At 38.3% G+C, this 26,352-nt stretch overlaps 1 protein-coding gene across 4 annotated transcripts; it reads right to left on the bottom strand.

Annotated features, from left to right (window-relative positions):
- Positions 1-1,418: 1,418 nt before the first annotated feature.
- Positions 1,419-25,790, bottom strand: cyfip2 (cytoplasmic FMR1 interacting protein 2). 4 transcript variants are annotated; one of them, XM_057349517.1, is made up of 29 exons: positions 25,646-25,790; positions 20,450-20,599; positions 20,270-20,359; positions 17,492-17,569; positions 17,084-17,185; positions 16,502-16,683; positions 16,326-16,422; positions 16,108-16,236; positions 15,915-16,019; positions 15,749-15,831; positions 15,321-15,558; positions 12,765-13,057; positions 12,495-12,642; positions 12,250-12,403; positions 11,999-12,155; positions 11,021-11,117; positions 10,860-10,936; positions 10,617-10,725; positions 10,355-10,474; positions 8,221-8,420; positions 8,038-8,125; positions 7,791-7,934; positions 7,611-7,701; positions 7,346-7,479; positions 5,326-5,398; positions 5,127-5,221; positions 4,596-4,834; positions 4,250-4,397; positions 1,419-3,086 (listed from the first exon to the last, which is right to left on the bottom strand). In XM_057349517.1, exons 2-29 carry the CDS (start codon positions 20,564-20,566, stop codon positions 2,919-2,921), a joined length of 3,756 nt encoding a protein of 1,251 aa, XP_057205500.1. In that variant the 5' UTR covers positions 20,567-20,599; positions 25,646-25,790; the 3' UTR covers positions 1,419-2,918. The 4 variants fall into 4 exon arrangements, with proteins under 4 accessions (XP_057205500.1, XP_057205499.1, XP_057205498.1 ...); XM_057349516.1 differs by having other exon boundaries at positions 7,349-7,479; positions 15,749-15,837; XM_057349515.1 differs by having other exon boundaries at positions 15,749-15,837.
- Positions 25,791-26,352: the final 562 nt, after the last annotated feature.

The raw sequence follows: 26,352 nt of genomic DNA on the forward strand, positions 1-26,352 counted from the left end.
ATCACTTAAATACACAAAAATGCAGATTACTTTCGAAACACTTTTAAGATGATAGAATACAACAACGACAGATAAGGAACAATAAGTAACCTATATATTCATTTTTCTTATAAAAAGAAAAATAACAGTTTTCAAGAGACTTACTTATTCACCTGGAATTTTTCTTTTTTCGTTCTTTCTTTTCCATTATTCTATATCATCATAACCTTAGAAAAAAATAGAAAATTCAGCCCTTGACTCAGAAAAGAATCAGTGACTTGTTGCATCTAAATGTTTCAATAGCTACAGTTGGCAAGTTTTACCATTTACTTTTACAAAATTTTACCTGAGCCAATTGACAATTTTAGATGCAACAAATCACTAAACATTACTGAGTTGTAGAAGTCTATTATTTTTTATAATTGGCAAAGTTGGCAAAGACTTCCAGTGGGCTATGAAAGATACAAAAACACTTAAAGATGAAAAAAACTTTACTTGTTTGTTCTGTTTCTATTTAAATTGTGAAATTATACTATCTAGTAATATAGCAAATTCTTGACCTAGATAATCATATTTTTTTACTCTTCGTGTTGGCATTGTGTGTCATTCAGTGGCTACAGCTCAACCCTCTTTCTTTCTCTTCTACCACATCTCCGTTCTCTCTATTGTGAGAGACAGCTGTTTGGCGGATTGGGGGTGTTGGGTGTCATTTTTATTGATGGAAAGCAAACATTTACTCTGTGTGCCATTTAAAAGCACCACCCTCCTCTCCCTACCCCAAACTATCCACCATACATCCTGCTCAACCAATCAGAGAAACACCACTAGTTCTAAAAGACAGATTCTTTGACAGATATGTGCTCATATGTTGCCAAAATGGTGATCAATGTATTTATAATACTCAAAGGATTCTAAACAACTGGAGGAATTAAAAAAAGGAAAAAAATCTAACTATGTTTTGCAAACATAGTTTTGTTTTCCAGCTGTGCCATCATTTCCAGTTGGAGGAAATGTTTATCTAGTGTTAAGTGCTGCCTCTTGTATTAGATGAAGTGTTCTTAAAGACAAGGCAATTAATTACATCCTATTCAGAAGTCACTAAGGTGAGAAAAATGACAGGAACCCACTGATTAAATCACCAATTGGGGATTAACACATTAAGATCTGAGAGACGAAATCACAAATAAGTTTTTTTTAAACAAAGTTTAAATGATATTTGAAGCTCATGTAAGTTAAGAAATTATTTCTGTTCATGTATTTGTTTAAATGATTCTCTAAAAGAAACCAATTATTTAGTTACAATAAAACTTTCATCTTAAGCCTGAAAATGCATTTAAGGGTGTTTATAAAATGTTAATATTAAACTACTAAAAAGCTTATGAAGCACTTCTTACAATGTATTTCTTAAGAGTAATGCAAGCTTGTTTTAACGAGGAAATTTTAGTTAGATCTTTTTTATTTCATGGAAATACAACATAATCATAATTCCTGTTAAGAACATTTGTTGTACATTTTATTACGTTCTCCTTTTTCGTATTTCAAAACATGATCACTTGTACAACATTATGAACAAAAAATCTCATGTCACAAATAGTTTCATGATGACAATAAATTACACCGGTCATGCATTTGAGTTTTGAAAACAGCACTTTCTTAAAACTCAGAACTTTTTCATCATCAATCCCATAATAACCCTTTTCCAAGAGCAATAAAACCAACTCTTATGCATAAATAGATTACTGGAAAGTACCCATTTAATTCAACAGCTATTAAAAACAAATTAAAACTCAGGAAAGCAAAATAAAAAGCATAACAGAATATGATGAGCATTCATGAGGTTACATTTACAATAGCCACATAAATTACAAAATGGAAAACTGAACTCGATCTAAACTGAATCTGCCAGTCTAACACTGTTGCACTAAAGGGCATGTGAAGGTAAATACTGATTTTTTTTCAAAACTTTAGAAACAGGTTCTCTCACAAGTTCACTTTTTCTTCCTTGTTGGTCAATGCAATGCAGTACTACTGCAATAACAACTAAAACATGATTCACCCAATCACATCACAATTCCAGTTATTAGTACAATAGAATAATGAACTTTTTCATTAGTATATGGATGTCTGCCATTTACAAAATAGCCCAAATGTACTGTCCAAAGACTGAAAGTGAACTAACAGAAAATAAACTTTTCATTAGTTGAAGCAAATACTGATACCGGTAGAGTACAAATAAAATTAGAACAAGTACTACACGCAATTCTCTAAACTGGAAAAAATGGACATTACAAATGCAAAGATCTGTAAACCAGTGCTGTAATATAAAGAAATCAGAATGCTGTAAACAATTCTGGGTGTATAAAAATCGAAACTTGAAGAGGAAATAATTATGGACATAAGTACATCCATAAATATCAATAAATCAATGATCTCTTCTATTTTTTGGTCTGTATATAATAAACAATCTTGCAGAATTAGAAGTGGGATTTGCGAGGAACATGCAAATACTATAATAAATGAAATATCTTTATGGGCATCACGTAAAAAAAATAAACAGACATCAACCATGTTTTCTCTTAATAGTTATTCATAATTAGAAATAATTTATATTTATTTTATACTAGAATATCACCAACATTTGTTCAAATTTCCTCTGGTGAAATTCTGTGAAGAATTTTCAACAGTCCTAAATCTCACTTTAGATTTCTTCCAAACCTTTAAAGGGCTGTTGAAACTGAAAACAGTTGTGAATAACACTTTCTAAAGACCGAGGAATCTACTGCTTTGTTTAACCATGGGTCAGGACTAGAGGTATCTCACCTATTTAAATAAAGCCAATGCAATCTTGAAAGCTCAAAGACCCTGTACACTACATTTCGTTTGAGACCAATATCACACCAGAGGAACAATAGGACTGTTGGGGGTCAGATAAAGTTTATTTAACATGTGGTGGCCAGAGACTGATGTATAGGAGGCTGGAAACAGCGGACGTGCTCCACAGTAGAACTGTCTGTCTCCACGGCCTTCATGTACTTGTTGAGAATGGCAAAGATCTCGTTGTTAAGTATCTGATACTTTCTGATGCGGTCGGCCATCTTCTTCAGTGGCTGCAAGTTTTAAATATTACAGATTATCACATTAAAACACAGAACCACAGCAGCATTGCATACAGGGTTCGTACAGACATTGTATACTGAAATTTCAGAACTTTCAATGACTTTTTCTATTTTTAAGGACTACACTTATCACAGAAATTATATGTTAATCTACAAATTCTAAAAAAGGTAGAGGTAAGCAAAATATACTCACAAAAATGTGCAAATAAAGTGTGAAATTCTGAATTAGCGCTTAAGCGTTTTCAACAACTTTAAACTGCAGTTCAGGTTTGATACAAGAGAATGTGCTTTATTTACACACAGTATATAGAGAGATGCACAAACGCCTGTCTGTTCCCGCTCTGCGTTTGGGTTGTTGCTATGAGTTACATCCTCCCATTTTACGCGCATTACAGTTTCATTGAGCTAGATTATGTAGAGGCAGCTGTCATTTAATTTCACGTTTTTGCCTCGGACAGAAGACTGCGGTGCACTGAAGCGATTACTAGCCACAGACTGGGCAAAAAGATGCTGTGCACTGTGCTGCCCGACATGCCTGACGATATGAAATCAAACTAACACAGAGATTAGTTGTATGTATTGCCATTAACAATTTAGCTTATTTGATGTACTTTTCATGATCAAGGGTTTTCAAGGCAGTACACAAGGGAACTTCACGTTTCCAGGTCTTTTCAGGCCAGGACTTTCATGAACTTTAAGACTTTTCAAGGTTGTTCGAGAACCTACGTATTGCAAGCCCTTTCAAGGCTCAAGCGGTTTCAAGGCTTTTTCAAGACTTTGAGGCTGAAGTACTTTCCAGCACTTTCAAGGCTCAGCACTTTCAAGCACTTTCAAGACTCAAGCGCTTTCCAGCAATTTCAAGGCTCAGCACTTTCCAGGCTCAAGTGCTTTCCAGCACTTTCAAGGTTCAAGCGTTTTCAAGGCTCAAGCGCTTTCAAGGCTTTTCAAGGACATACATGTTTCAAGGGTTTCCAGACATAACTTCCAGGCCATCACTGTTTTCAAGGATTTAAATATTGAACTTAAATAAAAGGTCAAATTCAAGTACTTCAAACACCTTGTACGAACCTATCATCACAAATTTTGGTTGTTTCCTTCAAGTCGTGCGATTTTGCATGTGTGTGACCTTTAAAATGTTCAGTAATTACACTTACCACATTCTTGATGATCTCATCCTTGCCGTCCTGCCTCTGGACCTTCAGCAGATGGTAGCAGAAATCAAAGAGGTCAAAGCGACGTTGCTGTCCTAACAGCACAATGATGGCACAGCCAGCCCAATTTAGACCATCACCAAAGCACTGCCTGAACGCACAAAAACATTTTTGTTATCCCATTTTTTTTTAAAGCTCATGAATCTAAATAATTGTATTCTAAATAAAGAAGCACATACAGTAACTGCAGTTTGCAATTGATGAATTCTGGAATTTGTGTGAAAATATTCCAATGTCTAGTTAATAAAATCCAGTGTTTTTAAACGCCACGAATATGATATAGACATACTCTGCAGTAAACTCGTGTGTGCCCACAGGGATGCAGTACACAAACTGCATGGCGCTCCAGAGGCGATGAAACTCCATGCATTCGTCCACATGCATGACACCATTGGTGGGTGGAGGGCCTCGCCACACGTTGTCCTGCAAGAAACTCCGAATGCGTGTCAGGATGACCTCAAACATGGACAGCCCACAGCACAGTCGCTCTTTTGTCAACAGGTCTCCCTCCCGTGCTATAGCAATTTGCTAAGATAGACATGACCAAAAAATACACAATTAAAATACACAAATTTTAACATTAACAAAAATGTATTTACCTAAAACAATGGCTCTTAAACTTTACCAAGTCTAATTACATTTTTCAAGTACCACCTTAAAGTTGGTACAGAAACAACATTAGGTATAGAAACAAAAATTGTACACAAATCAGACATTAGAGTATAAAATTCATGTAGTTGTACTATTTAGAGTTGTGTGACTTGTTTAATGATCTTTTTTTACGATAAATGGACAATTAGCTCCGATTTAAATGTGTCACCTGTGGGGTCCCAAGTCTTTCAATAAGAGGCACCAGGTGAAGAGGAGCGTATTTAGCCTCCAGTCTCTTCATCCTCACCTCCAGTCTCTCACCCTCTATACAGTTCACACATTACAGCAAGAGGCAACATTAAGCAGGTCTATTACTCAAGAAAGTGCTGAAGATAAAGCATGTGTTCTTGGAGACATTGTCTTTTCACCTTTAATGTAGACCCGTGGGAGGATGTTCTGGAACGGGGCGGCATGAAGCAAATCACACACTTCCTCCTGTGACTGTATTTGAAACAAACACAGGAACATATTAAGCAACAAATGATTAACGTCTCACACTGTTGAATGAAATCCGAATCAAGCCTTTCACATAACAAACATCACATAGAAATCGGTGTGAAAATGAGTTAGTCGTAATATGTATGAAAATGTCAATGATATTAATGACCGAGATGTCTCATCTCATTGAGAGTAACTGAATGCATTTTCTAGTAATAGTAGTTTGAAAAGGTGCAGGGTTGTGCTAATATGAATAACAAGGAATTCCATTCAATTCACCATAGTGCTGGTTTAGTGCATCTGGTTAAACTGAAATGCAGTTAGTAAATAAAACGTTTTTTTTGGAGGATGTCCCTATCGTGACTACAATAGCCCAGAAAAATAGAATATAAAATAAACTTCAGTTGTGGAACCCTTAAATTAAAATGCAATGTGGAAGTTCAAACTGCAAATGAATGTGGAGCACAATGGGGTATTGCACACAGAGAGATGACGTCCTTCCGCTAAAATCTCCACTAGCTCCGTTACATCCAACGGCATAGGGAACAATGGTGTTTCGTTTCAGGATGCACATAGGATTATGATCAACAGCGGGAGTCTTATTATTCCAACATTTCGCCATACATCGACAACCAAAAAGGAGAAGCACTTCAGGCTATCCGTTTTAAGGTACATCAACAAATATGAAAAAAATCCCCTTAGTGCTATGAGAGTGGAAGTGACCTAGCTGGCAGCGATTTTAGCGGAAGTACGTCATCGTCCCGTGTGCATATACCCTATTGTTAGCAAAAAATTACATTATTCACAAGAATCAAACAAGCACCTAACAACACCCAGAGAAGAGTAAAAAGACAACCAGAAGAGACCTCTCACAGAAACGATGTTAATGAGATCAGCGTGCAATGATCACCCCACACATTCACTATGTTTCAGATAGAGATCGATAAGGAAACACCGGTGAGAAACAGGCATCAGAGGAGTACAGTCAGAAGAAGAGAAGTGTATGAAGCAGATGTGCACCAGCACAGGACGTCACAAGCAGCCAGAGAGGAGATGTGACTACCATGAAAACAAGGAAGGAAAGAAAATTCTGTCGCCCTCAGAATATGTACTCGCCCTCATGGCGTTCCAAACCTGTATGATTAAATGACTTCAGAGAGTCTGAAGACTGTACTTTGGAATGACATGAGGGTGAATAATGATGCAAAATATCCTAAAGAAGCCTTTAAAGAAACAGTGCATCCAAAAATGAAATTGTCCAAACTACTTTGACGTTACTAACGTTATGGAATTCAAAAAAGGATTATCTGGATTTTTGGGGGTGAACTGTTTCTATAATATTATTACAAAAGACTAGAGGTTCACAGCTTTGCATTACTGCGTAACTGATATCTTAAACTAACATCCTTGAATCCATGGCAGAGCACTACAGAAAAGTGACCAAAGAAAAAGTATAGAAACCAGAAAGAGTGTGCGTTCGGTTTTTGGTTTGGTTATATGAATGAGGCCTAATTCCTTACCACCTGTTGTTGTTGCCAGCGTGAAATGAGAAATAAAGTTGCTTTTTAGGGGCAGGGGGCAATATCGTACTTTACCCACACGGTCATGTATTCACTCTCAAATCCAGTCACACACACTCACACACACAAACACACACGAACACTGAAACACTTTCTGACACAGTGTGGCATACATACAAAACAGTGAAACACTTTTTTGTTTAAAAAAATGTCAAATCTGGCTCTTTATGCAGCTGAATCATAGCATGTTAATAAGACATTTTTGAGAAGCATTACAAATAGTATGATTTCATATAAACAATTCATTGATTAGTTCAGATAATTGACTACACAGATATTATGGCAGGTAAAGAGACACTGACATAATTAGTAAGTCAGAAGGAAAGAGATCAAAAGACAGGGAGATAAGACAAAAAGATAAAGAGGGCCTCACCAGAGCTTGCTCGATGAGCAGACAGAAAAGGATGGCGTTTCCCACCTCCCTCAGACTCTGAAACACATCTGTCTTGAGCTCTGCGTATTCAATGATGTCCTTCAGCTGATGGTGGAAGAACTCCAGGATGCCTGACGAAAGACATAATAATAATTAATGAATGACATAAAAAAAAGATAATAAAGAAACTAAATATTTCATTTGCAGATTGTAAAGAGGGTGCTTGTCTGTGCAGTGACGCTGCTGCTGATGCTGATCTCACCCGGTGAGCCGTACTCGTGACGGGGCAGACGGCAGATCTTGGGCATAACCTCTATGAGAGTCTTCACGTATTGCAGGATGGTGCCTTGCAACTGGAAAAGACAGAAATGACAAGATGAAGATATAGTATATTTTAGGAACAATAATATGTATTATAGAAAGAAACTAGGAGAGAAAATACCAAGCTCTTGACAATCTTGAGAAGTTCTTCCATCACCACAGCAATGCCCTGGTAACCCAAAAGGCGGCAGATTGTTTTGAAGTGTGGAGGACCCACAAAGTTCCTGTAGGAACTGTAGATGTGGGAGTAAGCAATGTTCAGAGGCTGAAAACAGAAGGAAGAGTTTATAAGTACACAACCATTTTCCATTTCATATATTAATGCTTCTGGTTAGCTTACTCGAAACCTAAGGGTGTTGCTTACAGACCTTTGAGCCGTACAGGTAGTAAGGCTGGACATTGGCCGGTTTGTCCCTCTGAGGCTCCTGAGTAAAGGGTATGGCTGTCCGCACAAACCTGTGTCATAGTGGACATTCAACTTAAGTTGTCAAATCTAAGCATTGAACCACACATACAGATCTGCATCTATAATGCGGAGTAAGTCTGCTGACCTGTTGGTGGAACCGTTGTAACAGTAGTTTGGCAAAAAGTCAAAGTTCAGTTCCCAGAAGACGTGCAGTGTGATGCGGCCGTATGGAGCAGACACGTTGTGGTTGGCCTCACGGAACATAGCGTCAAAACTGTCCAGAGTCATGTGCTTAGATAGCAGACGATGAGTCAACCTGTTGATTTCCATCAGCCACTCAAGTTCCTGTAACATAGAACACACACAAACCAAAATATTATGTCAATGTTTTACCTCTAATGAAAATGGACACAAATGTACTTAATTATTGCTGTAGTTCAACATCAAGGCCCTTAATGGTTTTAAGATTTGTAATAGATCAAGAAGTGTGAAGACTGCTCTAGTTCTCCAATTTTATTCATTTCCTTAGACTGATTGGGTTTCATTCAATAGGCATGCATATGCACAAATCTGTGTGTAAAATCTGCGAATAAACATTTTTACAAACAAATTGTGACACGGGACAACCAGTCTTTATGGGTCATTTTTTTTTATTGAGATTTATACATCATATGAATAAATAAGCTTTCCATTAATGTATGGTTTGTTAGGATCTGACTCTATTTGGCCGAGATACAACTATTTAAAACTCTGGAATCTGAGGGTGCAAAAACATCAGAATATTGAGAAAATCGACTTTGAAGTTGCTAATCAGAGGAGCTGTAGCAGGCTGTTGATGAGAAGAAACAGATTTGTTTTAACGCTCTCTATGGGCTTACCGCTGTAATGATGTTGTGGAGAGTAGATGATCCAGAAAGCTGAAATTCTAAGCTTTACATAGATAACAAACTTGAGTGGATAATTCCCAAAGAGCGGGCAGCAGCGAGTAAAGTTTGTATGCGTGTTTCCGGCCATTTTTGTTACCAATTTTGCTGCATCCATTCACAAGATAAAGTTTTTATATATTTACAGTAGGAAATTTAAAAAATGATCTTTACTTAATATCTACTATAAAAAACTAATAAAAACAACTACTACTTTACTAAAATGAATCCAAATGTGCTGAAAAATGTAAAAACAATTTAAACAAAGTGTATGCAATACGATGTTCCCATTAGCATGGGAAGAAAATTACATTGCATATTTTATATACTGTATAATGTGTGTGTAAACATATGTATTTACACACATTATAAATAATATAAATAATGTACCAGTAAATCTATTCAGTGGCATACTTCCCTGTAAAGTTTCTCTATTCAAGTGCTGTATTGCCGCATTAGGCCCGATTCACATTTCACGTCTAAAACCGTGCGGAAAACGCGACCCATGCCTCTTTCTCTCTTCAAATGACCCGCGGTGCGCGCGCGGCACTCCGAAAAGTTAAACTATTTGCATCTCGATGTGGTGCCCCAGTGTTGGGTAAGTTACTCTGAAAAAGTAATTAATTACTAGTTACTAATTACATATTCAATAGCGTAATTAGATTACTGTACAAATTACTCTCTCCAAAAAGTATTTAGTTACTTATTACTAATTACTTCCTATATCCTACATCAACCTTGATTAGTTAAGTGATTCAAGGATAGATATGAAACGACTCTATTAATTCATTCAAATAAATAATATAAACTACATAAAGTACTCTTATTTACTGACCAAAGTATTACAAATGTGAGAATTATACATTAAAGCATTCATTTTAAAGTTAGACTTTTAATTTTGATGTTAATTCCACTATTGCACACACATATATTACACAAAGTATTTAGTTTAATTACATCAAAAGTAACTAATTAAATTACAGAAAAAATAAGAGTAATCCCTTACTTTACTTTTCAAGTGAAAAGTAATTCAATTACAGTAACTAATTACTTAGTAACTAGTTACACCCAACACTGGCGCCAATGCGCCTAGAAAAATGTGCGCGCCGCACCACATGAGCGTCACAACCACGTCGCCCCCTATTTGCGCGCACCTGCCGCGGAAAAGACACCAAATGTGAATCGGGCCTTAGAATGAGCTTAAAACAAATTCATGTGTGTGCATGTGTGTTGTGAATTAGGCAGACAATTATAGTGACATTAAGTTCAAATGTGCATATGAATAAAGCACGCAATTATTAATTAGATTTAGTGTGTTTATGGGACCATAAAAACAGTAGTAAAACAGTATCTCACCACTATTGAGGTGAGGTCCTCACTCTCAAAGCGGCTGATGGCTTGATCCAGAGATTTGTACATGGCTGCTGAAATCCTCTGAGTTATCAATCTGTTCAGGTCAATGGAGCGACCTAGAAGCTACAACACACAAGACAAATAAGAATTCAGACTTCACGCACTCATACATACAGTAGATCACAAACAAAAATATTAAAGTGACATCATTGTCTAGTTTGTTGTCTTTGAGATGGCTGTTGTGAGTGGTGGAGGTGTGTCCCACCTGCACATGTCTTTGTTTAAGCAGTGTCTCATAGCGGTTCGAGGGCGGGTATGGAATGATCACACCGTAGTTCTTACATTCCGCACGGAAGCGTTTGTCAAGGAGGACACTGTGACACAACCACACAATGCTTTTAGAGATTCAAGAACATCTCTAGCAGACTCATTTTCTTGTCTTGGCTTCTGTAATTGACTTAGCTGAGAATCAGTGTTGATATTTAAAAGGAGACAGGGATAATGTTACCTTCCAGCCATTGCTTTGTAGTAGGCAAATATCTGGTCGGCTAACTTGTAGACAAACTGATCGAAACACAGGTTGACCTAAATAAATATGAGATAGGAGATTAGTTTGGAGTGACAAGAATATATCACAGCGAATGGCCAGATGAGTCAATAAATCTTTACCTCAGCCTCTATCTCATCATAGAGGAACTGCTTCTTGAACTTAGTGAGGGCGTAATACCCACTGTCATTATAAAGGTCCAATGGATACAACACATATCTAAAAAAAAACAGCTTTCAGTCAAAAAAAGTATCATGGAATAGGCACATCTGGGGCCGGTTGCATAAACTGCTTAGACTAGTCTTAGAAGTTAGTCATCTAATTTTTCTCTTCAAGACTGGTCATAACTTCTTTAAATCAGTTACACAAAAAGGTAGATTGGGCTAGTTGAAATATGAAAAGTAAGACTGATTAGTCCTCACTAATTGCTAGTCAGTGAGACTAGTTGTTAAGACGAAGTCTAAGTTTATGCAACTGGGCCCTGGTCAGTGTTCATATATCCTTAAAGGAGTAGTACACCTTCAAAATGAAAAATCTGTCATCATTTACTCACCCTCTTGTCATTTCAAACCTGTATGACGCAGAACACAAAAGAAGATATTTTGAAGAATGTTGGTAACAGCCCCCCATTCACTTGCATTGGTTACAATAGAAGTGAATGGGGGGATGTGCTGTTCTGTTACCAACATTTAAAAAAATATCTTCTTTTGTGTTCTGCAGAAGAAAGAAAGTCATACAGGTTTGAAATGACAAGAGGACGTGTAAATGATGACAGAATTTTCATTTTGAAGGTGAAGTACTCCTTTAAAGACACAGCACAACCAAATTTTTATCAAAATTCTTGGTATGATTTACTTTATGTTTTTTTTCAAGGAACATTGCAAAAAAATTGAAGGCTGTTGAAGCTTATTTTTTCCATTTTATTTTCTATTTTACAGTGAAAGTGAATGGAGACTTAAGCTCTCAGTCACTAATATAACATCTCCTTTTGTGTTTCAAGAAATTGAACAACATAAAGTAAATAATTACTTAAACTTTTTAATTGTATTTCTGGCTGAACTTTAATAACCAAGATGGGTTCTGTATTGTATGGCACATACTCCATCATGGAGGGTTCTTTGGTCTCCAGAATGTGGTCGGTGAGGATCCAGGGCATGGACATCTCAATGGGAAACTGAATGCGACGACCCATTGTAAGTTCTAGGAAGAACTCACGGAACCAGAGTTGGGACAGATCACAGCACTGCTGCAGGGCCTCTGACAGCCAATCAGAAGAAATGATGCAGTCGTGAGAAACAAAAAACACCTTTCATGGCAATAAAAATAGAAATGCATCTGTTCTGCTTCTCACCACTGAAGTTTAGGAGATGGGTGAAGAAGAAAGACTGCTTGTGGAAGTCTTCTATGGCCTGAACGATGGGGCCGTCCAGACTGCTGCGAAGCGTTTTCTTGAAGCCACTTTTATCAGCAATGAGGGACTCCAGCATGGTGCGAACCATGTAGAGCTGCAGGGAAACAGAACAGGGTTCCAAAACACCTTTCCGAATCCTGTTCATTATTTGTATTGAATAAACCTTCTTCTTTAACTCAACAGACCTGTGTGCTTGAGGGGCCAACAGCACGGCGGGGCACTTTGATGTCAAAGCCTCCTTTAGGGTCCTTCTCTCCCCTGAGACAGGGGTCATTAGGGGGTTCTCTTCCCCCTTCCCAATCACAAATGGTTTTACGGATGGCCTGTAGAACGCTAAAGTGAAACGCATGGATATACAGTAAGTAAAACCCTAAACACAATCATTTCACACGATTTTTACACAGAGCTCAGCTTCACACTTGATGTGAAGGATAAGATCTGCCCCTCCATATTACCTGATGAGGACGTTCTTCTTCTTGCGCACCGCCTGTCTGAGCGGCTCTCTCAGGGTCACCTGTGCAAAATCCTGCAGTGCGGAGTAGATGGTATGTCTGATGGCCTGGTTAAACACACTCTCCATCCTCCCCATCAGAACCTGAAGACCCTTGATCATGGCTATGACCTCCACCAGGGCAAACTTCTCCTCGCTGGTGTAGTTGTAGCGTGTAGCACGTTCATACTCCTCAGCTGTGCCTGGACAGTCCTTATTACAGAACTTATCGGTGGGGTGGACCAGTTTCCACGAGTACTACAGAACAAGAAGAATGTTCAAATGTGATTCATACTAAGATAGATGGAGAACTGAAATAGCAATACATAGTGCATACGGTTAGCCTCCTTAAAGGTATAGTTCACCAAAAAATTCTGTCATCATTTACTCACCCTCAAGTTGTTCCAAACTTGTATAAAGTTGGTTGTTCTGCTAAACACGTTCTTTGTTAGTTTGGAACAACTTGAGGGTGAGTAAATGATGACAGAATTTTCATTTTTGGGTGAACTATCCCTTTAAAGGATGCAACCCTAACTACACTAAACTTTTATAACAATATTTTTTCAACACTGAATGTAATTTAAGTTTTTATTTAATCTGAATGCAATTTAAGATTAATTCAACATGTCTGCTACAGGGCTTGACATTAAGTAAGTAAAGACAAGTAAATTTGTCATTCCCTTGTCCGAGAACAAAAATTACTTGTCCAAAGATAAAAAAAGATATTTCATTTGAATTATAATTTAATATAATAAATATAATTGTTTTGGATTTAAATTGGTCAAGTTTGCTTCTAAGCATTTTAACTAGTGTCCGCTTTGGCCGCCTGAATTTGGTTATAGGCCTACTCTCTGTGACTGCTATAAAACAAAGGCAAGCAGTAATTATTATTAGTGTTAAGGCTGTAAATTAACTTTTTTTGCACATAGCACTGGTGCTAGAGAGGTTTAAAGTTTGGTAGCACAGGCCAAACTGTAGTAGCATAAATCGTCTGTTGTCATCATTAAAAAAAAAATATGCAAGTGCAGTTCAATACTGTATGTAGGTAACTGACAAAAGACATTAATGTTACATACAGATGAATAAATTAGGGCCATATCATTTTTAGATTACCTAAATTTGTTTTAATTTTTCTAAGTTCTGTGTTTTTCCTTTTTTACTATACAATAGTGGTGTATTTGTCCACATAAATTACTGTAGTATACTATAGTATTTACTATAGTAAACTGCAGTAAAATTCCTAGATACTATAGTGTTTTTGAACTTTACAAGGACACTACAATTTTTAATAGCAAATACTAGTACATTCAATTTAACGGGACTTTTATTTTGACGGGTCTTCGGGAAGAGTGTTTGTGTGTTTGCCGATAGGCAGCTACACTCAAACAGTAAAACGCCCTTGAAATAAACTCTCAGAGCAACTCTGGAGATGAAGTTCATGTGTTCATATTCTCATACAGTGCAGACGCAGATAAATCTTCGGCCATCACTCGTGTTGAATGTTAAACTGTGCACATAATTATTCAGACACGCAGAACAGCCAGATGACATATTTAAATAATAGGATTCCGCGTCCGCATCTAGTTACATGGACTTTGATTAATGTCACACACAAACAAGCACCACCACGACAAACGCACTTCACTTCACACAAACACGCGGCTCTGTCTAATGCACATATTCTTATTATTCTACATATATGCCACACTGTTGTTGTTGTTGTTGTGGTTGTTTTTCAAGTTACTTGTCCAGTCGGGCAAGTAAAATTCTCTCTCACTTGCCCTACTAAGGGTGTACTCTCACTAGGCAATCTGAACTGTGCCCGAGCACGTTTGAACCCCAAAGCCCGGTTCATTTGACTAGTGTGAACGCTCCGTATCGCGCCCGGGCATGGTTCGTTTAGCGGTCCCTGGCTCGCTTGGAAGAGGTTGGCCAGAGCACGGTGCAGTTGGGCTCGGGCGTGGTACACATGTAGTGTGAGCGCAAATCACACCGGAGCGCAGAACTGAAAGCATGACGTAAATTATGCGACTGTTTAAGTTCCTCCTTGAGATTCAGCTGTCACAGTAAAAAACTGATAAACAGCGCACTTACACGTGCAGGTGTAAGTGCAGCCAAAACTACTCCAGGTTTGTCAAACATAATCCAACGTGTGTAACGATAATAAAGTAGGAGAGGGTGATTTAAAAGAATAATGAGTGCTCTCATATGACAATGACATCATTTAAGCAGATCGGTCTGTGCAGCGCACGCATGAAGTTAAACACCTCTAATAAGCCCCAAACTGAACATTGCGATGGATTCCGTTGAGCTGAGAGGGATCGCATTGTTCACGTTTTCTTCGAAGCAGTCGCATCGTAATGATGAAAGCGTGCCCGGGTGTGGATGGTAAAGAGCAATGTGAGCGCATGCCAGCGGGGGAGTGGAGACAAGATTTTTGAGCACCTTTTTGTATAATCTTTGAATACAGATGGGGACTTGTGTGATATTGCCGCCTATGTAGATTTCTAAATACACGTACCACTTCCATGACATGTGTGCTCCATTTGGACAGAAGCTGCAGACCTCTGAGCGCCAGGTCAAAGAGTTCCCTGTATTCCTCATCAGACTTCTGACTGTCCAGCCCGGAGCCGGTCACCACCTCGCTGTTGCTGTAGCGTGCCAGCTCAGAGATGAAGCGGATGTGGTCATCTCTAATCTGCACCATCTGCTCACACAGGTTATACTGCGGACTAATGCTGCTCTGAGTGCAGGTCCACCTGAGAGATCGAGAGAAATGCGGATAAATGAAACCGATCTGAAAGACAACATAAATAATCGAATCCACTGTATAAACACTTATGGCTTTTTGGATGCAAGCTCAAAAAATGGTTTGCTAACTAAAACAGAATATGCTTCTGGTAACATGATCAAGTCTTTTTGCTCTAAAGCTCTCTATAGAGTACTCACTTGGACTTGTTCTCTTCATAGTGGGCACTTGTTTCTATGTATCGTGACAGCTCGATCTGCATGTCTCCAAACAGGGGCACAACCTGAAGCTGAGGATACATCCCAGCACAAGTTAGACAATTTATCCAAGCAATTTATCCAAGCTGTGGTGCAATGAAGTCTTCACCTTAAAGAATTTGTCGATTTTGCTGAGGTTGATCCTTTTCTTTGCGTCCAGCTTGTATATGTTGCTGACATTTCCATCCATTAGATACAGGCCAAAACCCATGACCTGAAACATACATTCACACCTCCTTCATTAAAAAATATTTTCTTTTAGCTGAAAAAGCTTGAAGGTCACAGGAGATGGAGGCTCTTACCTTTAGCAGCATGTGTTTCTCACTGGGGGTCAGATACATCTTGTTCTCATAGTAGTCCACACAGATGTTGACAATGTCAGCCAGCAGCTCCTCATAACCCGAGATCACCTCCAGCTGTTGGTGCAGACACTGCACAAACACCACACAAAACATGATACGCTGCTGCAAGCGTTCATAGCGGAGGATAGCGGATGCACACTCGCTGAAGTAAAATGTACCTGTGTAATTCTGTTGTGGTTGGCTAAAAACATGGAAAGATTTTGGGACTCCTGGATGGACTGTGGGTCAGCCATCTTTCTCAAGAACTGAGCCGCTCTAAAAAGAAGAAACAGAGATGGATGTAATAGATCTGATGATAAGTGACTGCTGCAGTGTTTTATTGATCCAGTAATACCTCTTGTAAGCAGAATGGTCATTTTTTACACTGCACTTCATGTTCTTCAGTTCATCCAGCACGGCAAACATGTTGATAAACTTTCCTAAAGTGAGCAGGTAAGCCTCGGACACGAAGTCCTTCCGCCGTTCGGCGTGACACAGACGCTTTACCTCGCTGCAGAAACGCTCGATGGCCTTACGCTAGAGGGGGCGAGATATTGATGTCAACTCGCGTTGTCACCTAAAATGTATTTGCTAATAAACAATTTATTTTGTGTGAAATGTTAGGACTAACAAAGACCTATGATTGAAATGTGATTTTTTTATTCCACCTGTTTAACAAGACTAAACGGACTCTTTTCGTACTAATGATAATGTAGAAAGACACTGTTTTTAAGAGATACTGTATTTATTTTTTGCTAATGTAGTATTGACTTTGTCTGTACCGATGTATTGGTACCTTTGACGTTACTATGCACCAAATAATTGATTCACAGAATAACTGGTTTCTTCCTGAGGTTTAGTACTCATGAAGCATCCCCACTGAGTAGTATATTAGTAAGTGTTCTCTGATAAGTTCGATAAATGCGTAAAATCTCACCTGGAAGTACATGAACTTCATGAGCTTGGTGACCTCAGGCTCCAGCACCTCCACAGTCTTTTCATAGATCTCCACTCGGTTTGGCTGTTCATTGCACTTCACCTGAGTTGCACAAGAGGGCGACATAAAATGGTCTGCATTTTAGAACTTTGTTTATAAAAAGCATTTTCACTCTGATTCAAAAAAGAGGGTTCATATTCTCGTTTTAAAGTGTTTAAATCTATAAATATGTAACCTTAGTGACTCTAGCAAGTCAAGTCATGTTCGCAATGAATTTCTCTTCTGCAAAATCTCATTTGCAATGAGACATCTGTTAGCAAAAGAGCATGCTTGATGTTTTTTATTAGAAAGTGCTTCGGTTGAACCACCATTTCCATACAGTATCAGGCATGATGTGTGTGTCTTTACCTGAGGAATAGCTCTGGAGCAGCTCCTCCAAGTGTAAAGCATGACAGCATACTCATGTCCCTCCTCCAGCATCTCATTCTGAGAAGACATACACCCAGTGTAAACTTACAGTAAAACTGTTAACAAAACCACATCAATTCTGTGAAACGGTGCCAGAAACACATTTCGACTGAACGCCTACAAATATCATCCTATTAGAGGCCTTTTTGCAGGATTTCACCATTACAACCAGCTATTTTTGTATTTTCTGAGACACTTTGCAAAGCAGCAAACACATCAAATGTACATCCGGATTTAAAAAAACCAAGCCACGCACTTAAAGCTTTGTCGATTAGGCTTACAGAAAAGTCTAGTAACGTTGATCTTCGGGTAGGAGATTGGGTTTACGATGACATCCCAGTTGAAGTATACTTTCCATTAAACCGTATAAACTAGATTTTTGATAAAGGCTAGTCATCATTGCTTGCATTGAGAACCTCAGAGATGGCGTATTTTTGTAGGCCAACCCAGAAGTTAGCACCGCGCTGGTTCCCTCGACCGGAAGCCTATGCATTTTCCCCATAGACTTTTAGAAGATCGCAAAAAATAAGATCTGTGATTAACAAATATTCATGATGTTTACACGTTTTGTCTAATAAGATTATTTTAAAAGACACAATACAACACAATATTTGCTATTTTGAAGCCTAAATACAATCCGCAGAAGTAAAAAGTAACACGAGGCTACTAAACAAACTAGAGATTTGCTCCCATGTTGCATTATTTGTGATATAATGTCCCCGCCAAAGGATGTAGTTGCTTTTAGCAACTTGTAAGCAATAAAGGTTTTAAAATAATCACAAGCGGGTTGACTGGTGTGTTTTATGTCATAGATTAAAACGTGAAGATATTTAGGTGTTTTGTTAACCACAGACCTTATTTCAGGCGATTTACCAAAAACCCATTCAAAAACCCATAGACTTGGGGGCGATGGAACCGGAAGTGCTAAAAATGCTAACTCTCTTCCAGGGTTTGCATACAAAAATATGTCGTCTTTGAGGTACTCTATTTATTTCTTTGACATTCTGTCAGATATTCTCTCAGTGCAAGGGGTAGTTTCTAAACAAAATTCTGTCTGGATGTTTAGAGTCATACATACATTATGGCCGAAAAAGCTAATATACAACACTTGTCACCACATTACAGTTTAATTCTATATTCATTTGGTACTTTACAAGGTTACTTGGCAACTGTACAACTATAGTTAGCCTACTGAATCATATCCTGTTGCAGACGATTCGTAAAATACTTTTAGACTGATGTACCTTAAAACAGCCCCTAACCGAGGTAAAATAACTGTGATGCTTTACACAGCTTAATGTGTAAATGATATATTTATCGATTATTTACAGAGTTAAAAACAAATGCTACATTTTCCTACAAAAGTCTATACATTAAGCAGCTGTATCCAAATTAGACAAAATGAACAAAATCTGAATTTAGCGAGCCCTATTCAGCACTTTATGCTATACACAGCATACAAAGACAATATCTGTGTTCTCATGAACTCTTTTGCTGATATTAGCTGAAGCAAAGAGGACCTACTGTCCTTCTCTATTTAACTGAGCAAAGTGAAGTCCTGTTTGACAGTCTGAGCACATGCACTGACCCACAGAGCTCTGTGAGAGGAACTGCCTGCACAAACTCAAAACCCCCCACAGAAACAAAACAGTAGAGAAACAACAAACATAAACAAGGCTCTCTTTGTCAAGGGGTGTTTGTCCTCATGCCTGTGCTAAACAGAATTGAAACTGATATAAGGTTTGATATGGAAAACAGCATTTCATAATGATTAAATATGTATGATGACTGTTGCACATTCGGTTTGTATAATTTGGGATGGATTTATTAAAGCAATAAGCCCCATGAAGCAGTTAAAACCCCCTTAGCTGTTATAAAATGCACTGTAACCCAATGCTTCGTGGGGCTTATTGCTTTTATAAAACGGTTATTCCATATGCGTTGCAAGGTTTCATAAAATAAAGTAAATAAAATGATATTTAGGCTATGTAATGCGGTCAGCCGATATAAATTGGGTATTTTATAACGGCTTAGAACTCGGCTCAGCCAATCAGAATCAAGGACCAGAACTGACCGTTTTATAAAAATGGATTTTCACTTATTAAGTAATTAACTAATTTGCAATTAGAGGTGCAGTTTTAGCAGTTAAAAATGAAATAACTTTTAAGAATGTATTAAATAAATGCACAGTTCTAGATTTATTAGAAAACCAATAGTAAAGCTCTTGTTTTTATCCCCAAAGTTTATTTTTCTCATTCAGTATGATGTTCAGGTTATACAAAGAAATATAATTTATCTGAAAAATGGATATAGTACAATTCATAGTGGTATAATATGTATATTTTTAGAAAAGTTCATATTCATATACCATTTACTAAAGGTACTTTAAAGAATAACATGGTATTTCCAAAAACATTCAATTTCCATATAAATAATGCTAAGCTAGTTGTTTTCTACATAAGAACTCTGGCCAAATAAGGAAAATACAATGCATCCGACTGGCAATTTAAATGCTCGGGGATGACAAAGTAAACCCCATACATCAGATCAAATGACTGACTGTTTCTGCTTCTCAGTGTCCTACTGAAAGGTTCAGGAAGAGCCATAAAGAGCATCTGTGTTTCAATGTTATAATGCAACATCCTTTCGTTATTGCTGCCGTGGTCACGTGACCTGCTATCCAAATGTGCTTTTTCCCCAAGTCATCATTCTACTTACCATGCTGGAGTGTACAGTGGCCTGTTCGATGTAGCGGGCAATACCAGTGACAAATGCATTTCTGTCCTCAAAGTTGGTGTCAAAGTTTGCCTATTGAGAAAAGATTGTTTTTACTACAAACAAGAACCCTATGTCAACAACCACAACTATAAAAACGTATTATGCTCCAATGGGCTGTACCTGGTACATGATGGAGGACGGCGGGGGTTCGATGCATGGCTGCTGGTCAGGGAGGGGCAGCTCCTCCAGCAGGTCCACATTGGACAGCGCATCCTCCAGGGTCACATGGGTTGTCATGGCGACACAGGTTCACTCACAAAACAGCCCAATCTGAAAGACACACAGACCGTGAACTTGCAGCCCACCGTCGGATAAGTACGTTACACTGACTTATAGTCAGTCAATGAAACAAAACAGTTTGGCTGGCATATGAAAAATGAAATGTCATGACCTTAAAAAAATTCTCTAGTTAAAGTCTTCCACTCCACTTCACTGGCGGAATTCAATTTGTGTCAAAACATAGGCACAGATGTGGCTTCCAGCGAATTCTAGGGAAAAGTGTTTTTGATTTATTTAGGAATTCGCTTTAATACTTAATCGGTCTGAATACAATGATGATACAATGAGTCTGTCAAACTATTCACATAACTGGTTGGGCATAAACAATGAGATTATAAAACCAAGTTCTAATAATAACTGTAAATTCATTGCGATATTAATGTTTTGCTCTTTGTGTTTGAAATTTTGTCTTGTGAATGAAACATAAAGAGGCGTGGCTTGAAAGAAACCTCTAAAGGGCGGACGGGATCTTTTCCCATTTTACAATTTTTACTAGCTTCTACAAAACTGCCTTCCTTAGCTTTAACTTTTCAATAATTATTTACGACTAAATAAAGACAAATTATAAAGTGTTAGTCTTAGATTTGTGTATTTTGAATTTTTGGTCTTTTCCCTTTTTTTATTTAGAGGGCAGTGAAGAGAGCATAGCAAATGATTCAGTGAAAGATACTGGGAATACCAAATGTCATTTGTAAGATTCAAACTTACAGTATATCATTTATTATTTATTTATCATTGATATTATATGAGCAGCACAGCTCCAACAACATGCTACATTTATGAAAACTGTTTCAAAACAGGCCTAGAAATGTGCACGAATACTAAAACCATACACAAAACTGTCCAGAACAGGTGGCATGACATAAAATGAGCCTCTGCAGGCACTTCTCAGCCATCTGTCTGAGGAGGTGGCTGTTTTTCTTCAAAGCTTTATCATCTTCAAAGCTTGACAAAGCAGCAGGGTAACATGGCCTCCATTGGACAATTACAGCATACCATAAGACAGATCACCTGTTGTCACTGAATATGATGAACAGTACAGACATTCTTCTACAAAACACAGAAATAAACCGGAAGTGCTAACCTTGTGAACTATGTGTGAAAGACACGAAGAGAAAAAACGATGACATGCATATTAATAACAAGCTAAGTGAAGTCTATTCAATGTGCAAACAAAATGCTAGCACCAAAAATATGACTAAAACAGTGGTCATCTAGTAAAGCATCCTACGAATGATAGTGGAATGTTTCACGCCTGGGTCAGGTGGTTGTAGGTCACTCTGGAGTCTCATGATGGAATAATAGTCTCAGATCTCTCTGAGTAGAGACATGTACTTATACTGGGGAAATGACAGGTCTTTATGAACTGTATCTAATCCAGTTATTTGGCAAGACAAATCAGTCATAGTCATGTTAGACGATTAGTTTGGTGTGATCTTTAGGGAACCGCTTCATGTGTAAAAAAACATACACTTCCATTTGCACCAACAAATGCATTCCTATATGCTCTGCAGTAAATCAACAAAACTGATCTGCCCATTGTTCATGTGCAAAGGGTGGGGTTTCCTGTCAGTTTTTATATATCTCAGAGGTAAATCTAAAAGTTGTTAATCTAACTAAAACAAGACGCTATAAAGACAATAATCAAAAGTTAGTAAAGTTTTGCCATGAAAGAAAAATTACACTGCCTGTATGAGAGAAACAAACGTAGTCTTATTAAACACAGATGAAAACCCAAAAATGAAAAAGAAGGATGTACTCTGATGACTGGGGTTTTCTGCACATTTGAATGGTTGAAAGGGATTGAACATGTGAGGTGATGTTAAACATGTTCAGACCCATAATCTGAGCTGAATCATTGTCATTTAAAAAGGGACACGTCCATTATTCTCCATGGAAGTTTGTTTGCAATAGAAGTGATCTAACAGGGAATCAAAGTGTGGGAATGGATGGTAATACCACAACACATTTTCCTGGCTGAATCCCAGTACAAAGTCAGGTTGGGTTAGCTGATCACATTCCTGTATGTTAAGTGGGCATGATGAAATTGAAACATATTCAGAGGCTGCAAACTCCAATAAACCATAAGTGACTAATGAAAACATTAAATGAGGAGTCTTAAAGTGGAAGTTCACCCAGAAATCAACTTTGTGTGATTTTTTACTCACCCACATGACGTTAATCAGTTTTTGCCCAGGTCCAGAAAGACATCGTTAAATTGGTCCATCCACGCATAGTGGCTCAGTTGAATTTTTTTGAAGCGACGAGAATGCTTTATGTGCGAAAAACAAACCAAAATACCGACTTTAATCGATATATTCTCCTCTGTCTTGTCAGTGTACGGCGCGCGTTCGCGAGAGCACTTCTTCTTCGTCTTCTTCATGGAGGAGAGCACTTCAAAAGTAGACCGGCTTGTGCGCCGAACGCCGCATGGGGCTTGCCACTATTGGATGCCGGCGCTCTGACTCACAACGCGGAAGCGCAACTCTGGCCCTGTCCCAAATGGCGCACTTGCGGTCTCGTGGACTTAAATTGCACGTTCTCGCCAAGTCTACGAGTCTGTAGGGTGTCCCATTTGTCTTTTTAGCGCTCAGAAGTCTGCTCGCGAGTGCGGTCTTCGGCGAAGCCCGCATTGACGCAGACTCCACTGAAGTCCCCTACCCAGGAACAGAGCGCCCAATCACAGAACGGATGGGAGGAGTGTCGTGGATGTAAAACATATACGTAAACATGACGGATAAATTTTTAAATGTATGTTTTGATAAAATTCAAAATTAATTTATTAATTAGTTACTTGTTCATATTATTGCTTATTTATTTTCTATTAAGCCAGCTATTCAAGAATAAAAACTTTTAATACAGTGCATTTTCTTACTTAAGGTAATAAGCCATGTTTTGTTGTAGATCTATATCTAGTTGTCTCTGGGCTCTGTAAAGCTGAACAACACAGCTTCTGTATTATAGAGAAATATTAAATAACAACATATATGCATATTAAGAAGTGTATACAGAAGAATAGTGTATACAAATAAATACATATACATAAGCAGTTGCATTTACGTCATGACAAATTAATGCATTACAAACATAAGTATCTATTGTATAATGCTCGGGTGGTATATCAACATATGAAATACTGAACAATAAAAACCGGCAGCTCCAGTCCCAAATAACTACAATGGGACAACAAGTGTGGTCGACTTCACGAGGTGCTGCGCAGACTGATCAGTGTATGACAACAAAGTACCGCGAGAGTGATTAGAAAGCACCGCTTGCTATTTCCGGTGTGATGACCTCAAGTCTGTCCCAAAATGCACTCCCATGTACCCTTGTGGACTCGTGCCTAGTGCCCTATAGGTCTGCACTTCTTGACGTCACCAAGTGTGGACTCAGAGGAGGTCAACAAGACCGGAGTGCGCCATTTGGGACAGGGCCTCTGTGTTTACATGGAGAAGATGAAGAAGTGCTCTCGTGAATGCGCGCCATACACAGACAAGACAGAGGAGAATATATCGATTAAAGTCGGTATTTTGGTAGTTTGTTTTTCGCACATAAAGCATTCTCGTCGCTTCAAAAAAATTCAACTGAGCCACTATGCGCGGATGGACCAATTTAACGATGTCTTTAGTAACTTACTTTTCTGGACCTGGGCAAAAACTGACACCATAATGTCTATGAGGAGGCCTGGTAATCTTTCGGATGTCACCTAAATATCTCTATTTGTGCTCCGAAGATGCCGGAAGTTCTCTAAACATGTTTAACGTCATGTGGGTGAGTAAAAAATCACACAAAGTTGATTTTTGGGTGAACTTCCCCTTTAAGCTTGTCTATGAGTAAATAGACACTCTGAACAGCTCTTCGCATGCTATTACCTTCACACTGAGAGCAACAGAAATAAGAACAAGACATCACAGCTTAACCACAAAGTGTCACATTTAGTTCACATCACTCGGTAGGACATCTTACCACGACCATTTCCCCAAGCCTTATACTCAATAATTAATACTACAATCATTAAACAGACAGGCAAGATGTAATTGACACAGACTGATGATGCAATCTGTAGACTGATTTCATCTATCATCTATTTATGAGTGACATGGTTGATGGTGTAGTTATGCATGCATCTTTTCCATCAGTCGGTGAAGCACTCCTACTTTGAGTCTTAATGCTGTTTATTTCAATTATTATTTGATTTCAATAGTTAGCACAGACCACACATACACCCTCTCCCTGGTATTCAGGAAACCGGTGGTTCCTCTTGTCAAAAACGCAGGTGCACATTCACGCAGTGGCCTTGCATGACTTACGTGCATGACGTAAAATACTCAAATATATATATATATATTTAGATACAGTACAATAAAATGTACGATACAAAGTGAACAGTAAATAAATGAAAGCGTGATCAGTGGTTAACTAAATCCTATTCTACATCGCTTGTAGCAAATCATTCAGGCTGTTATGGAAAAACAGAATCAGCAATTCTATGTGTCACACAACCCCAACACCGCAATTCTTCATCATCAAAGACGTCAAAAACCGGTTCAGTCGGATATAACCTAGCAACAGCCATCAGTCACTGGACACGAAGATAAAATAAAATAACGTTACATAAAACAAAGTTTTAATTGGCTTACGTCGCAAAACACTGACGGTTCAGTAATACAATCACGCGCTAATGTAAACAAATGAAGATAATGTGCGATGGGTTAACGTTACATATGATGTGTGAGCGCGTACTCGCCCCCCTCCCCTCACCCCACCCATTTAGCGGAGAGATGATATCAACACCCTTCATCATAAACCCTACAAATGAACCAAACATACTATCTGAGTGTTTATGTTTTATGGCTAGACGTTATTGTGAGCGTTTTACGCCGAACGGTATATCCGCTGAGCTAATATGACTGAGCATCACGCGCGAGGAGTAACGTTACATGAGCAGGTCCGTGCCATCACCATCATCATCTCTCGCGCACCGTCGAGCGAGCGCTCTTATCTCTGCGATTCATTGACTGATTCCGATGTGCTTACCTGCTAATTGCATGTCCGCTCCTACGATAACGGACGGTCAAAATAAAGCGAAAAACGTGTGTGAAATAACGTTTGCTCGTTGTAGTATAAATGATGCTGTGGGCTCGGTCTCTATCCGCTAATCCACCCCACACAAAGAGCAGAAAATGGCTGCAAGTGCATGCTCTTAAAGAGACAGGGACCCGTTTAAAATATCGAGTCACAGGTCTTACTATGGTCTATGGTTTACAAACTGTTTTATGATCATTCGAGTCATGAGTAATTTCTGTGTGATCATAAACAATAACATTTATAGCAGTGCAAATTTTAAGCGTTTTCCATGTGTGAAATGCATAACTGTACATTTGCACCAGTAGTCCTGGCCTACTTTAGGTTCTGCAACAATGCATTTATATTATGCTACTAAAACACAAAGATGTTTTAGACTAATAAAACTATCAATAACCAGTACTTTATTATTATATAAAATACCTTTGCCTTTTGCCTCATCATGTTTCTTCATTTCCCTGTATCAGTTTTCAAATCATGAAATAAATATCAGTTTGTTTGGTTTTGCCACAGCATGAATATACAGTGAACACTGGCATGTGGGATTGTTTCCATTCAGTGCTGTTGTCACAGTAACCAGGGAAGGCATTTGTGTTACTTTGCACCAATCAACAATAACCGCAGGTCCATATCAAGTGCTTATGACTGCATCCCTGTAG

The sequence above is a fragment of the Triplophysa rosa genome, linkage group LG13 (genome assembly GCF_024868665.1).
Source record: "Triplophysa rosa linkage group LG13, Trosa_1v2, whole genome shotgun sequence".
NCBI lineage: Eukaryota > Metazoa > Chordata > Actinopteri > Cypriniformes > Nemacheilidae > Triplophysa > Triplophysa rosa.

Excerpts from the sequence above, each read along its gene's own strand:
- cyfip2 (XM_057349515.1), bottom strand. The coding sequence starts at position 20,566 with ATGACAACCCATGTGACCCTGGAGGATGCGCTGTCCAATGTGGACCTG. Across the intron at positions 8,421-10,354 it reads AGGACCTCACCTCAATAGTG|GAACTTGAGTGGCTGATGGA; the intron begins GTGAGATACTGT and ends TCTATGTTACAG. Across the intron at positions 3,087-4,249 it reads ATGAGATCATCAAGAATGTG|CCACTGAAGAAGATGGCCGA; the intron begins GTAAGTGTAATT and ends TAAAACTTGCAG.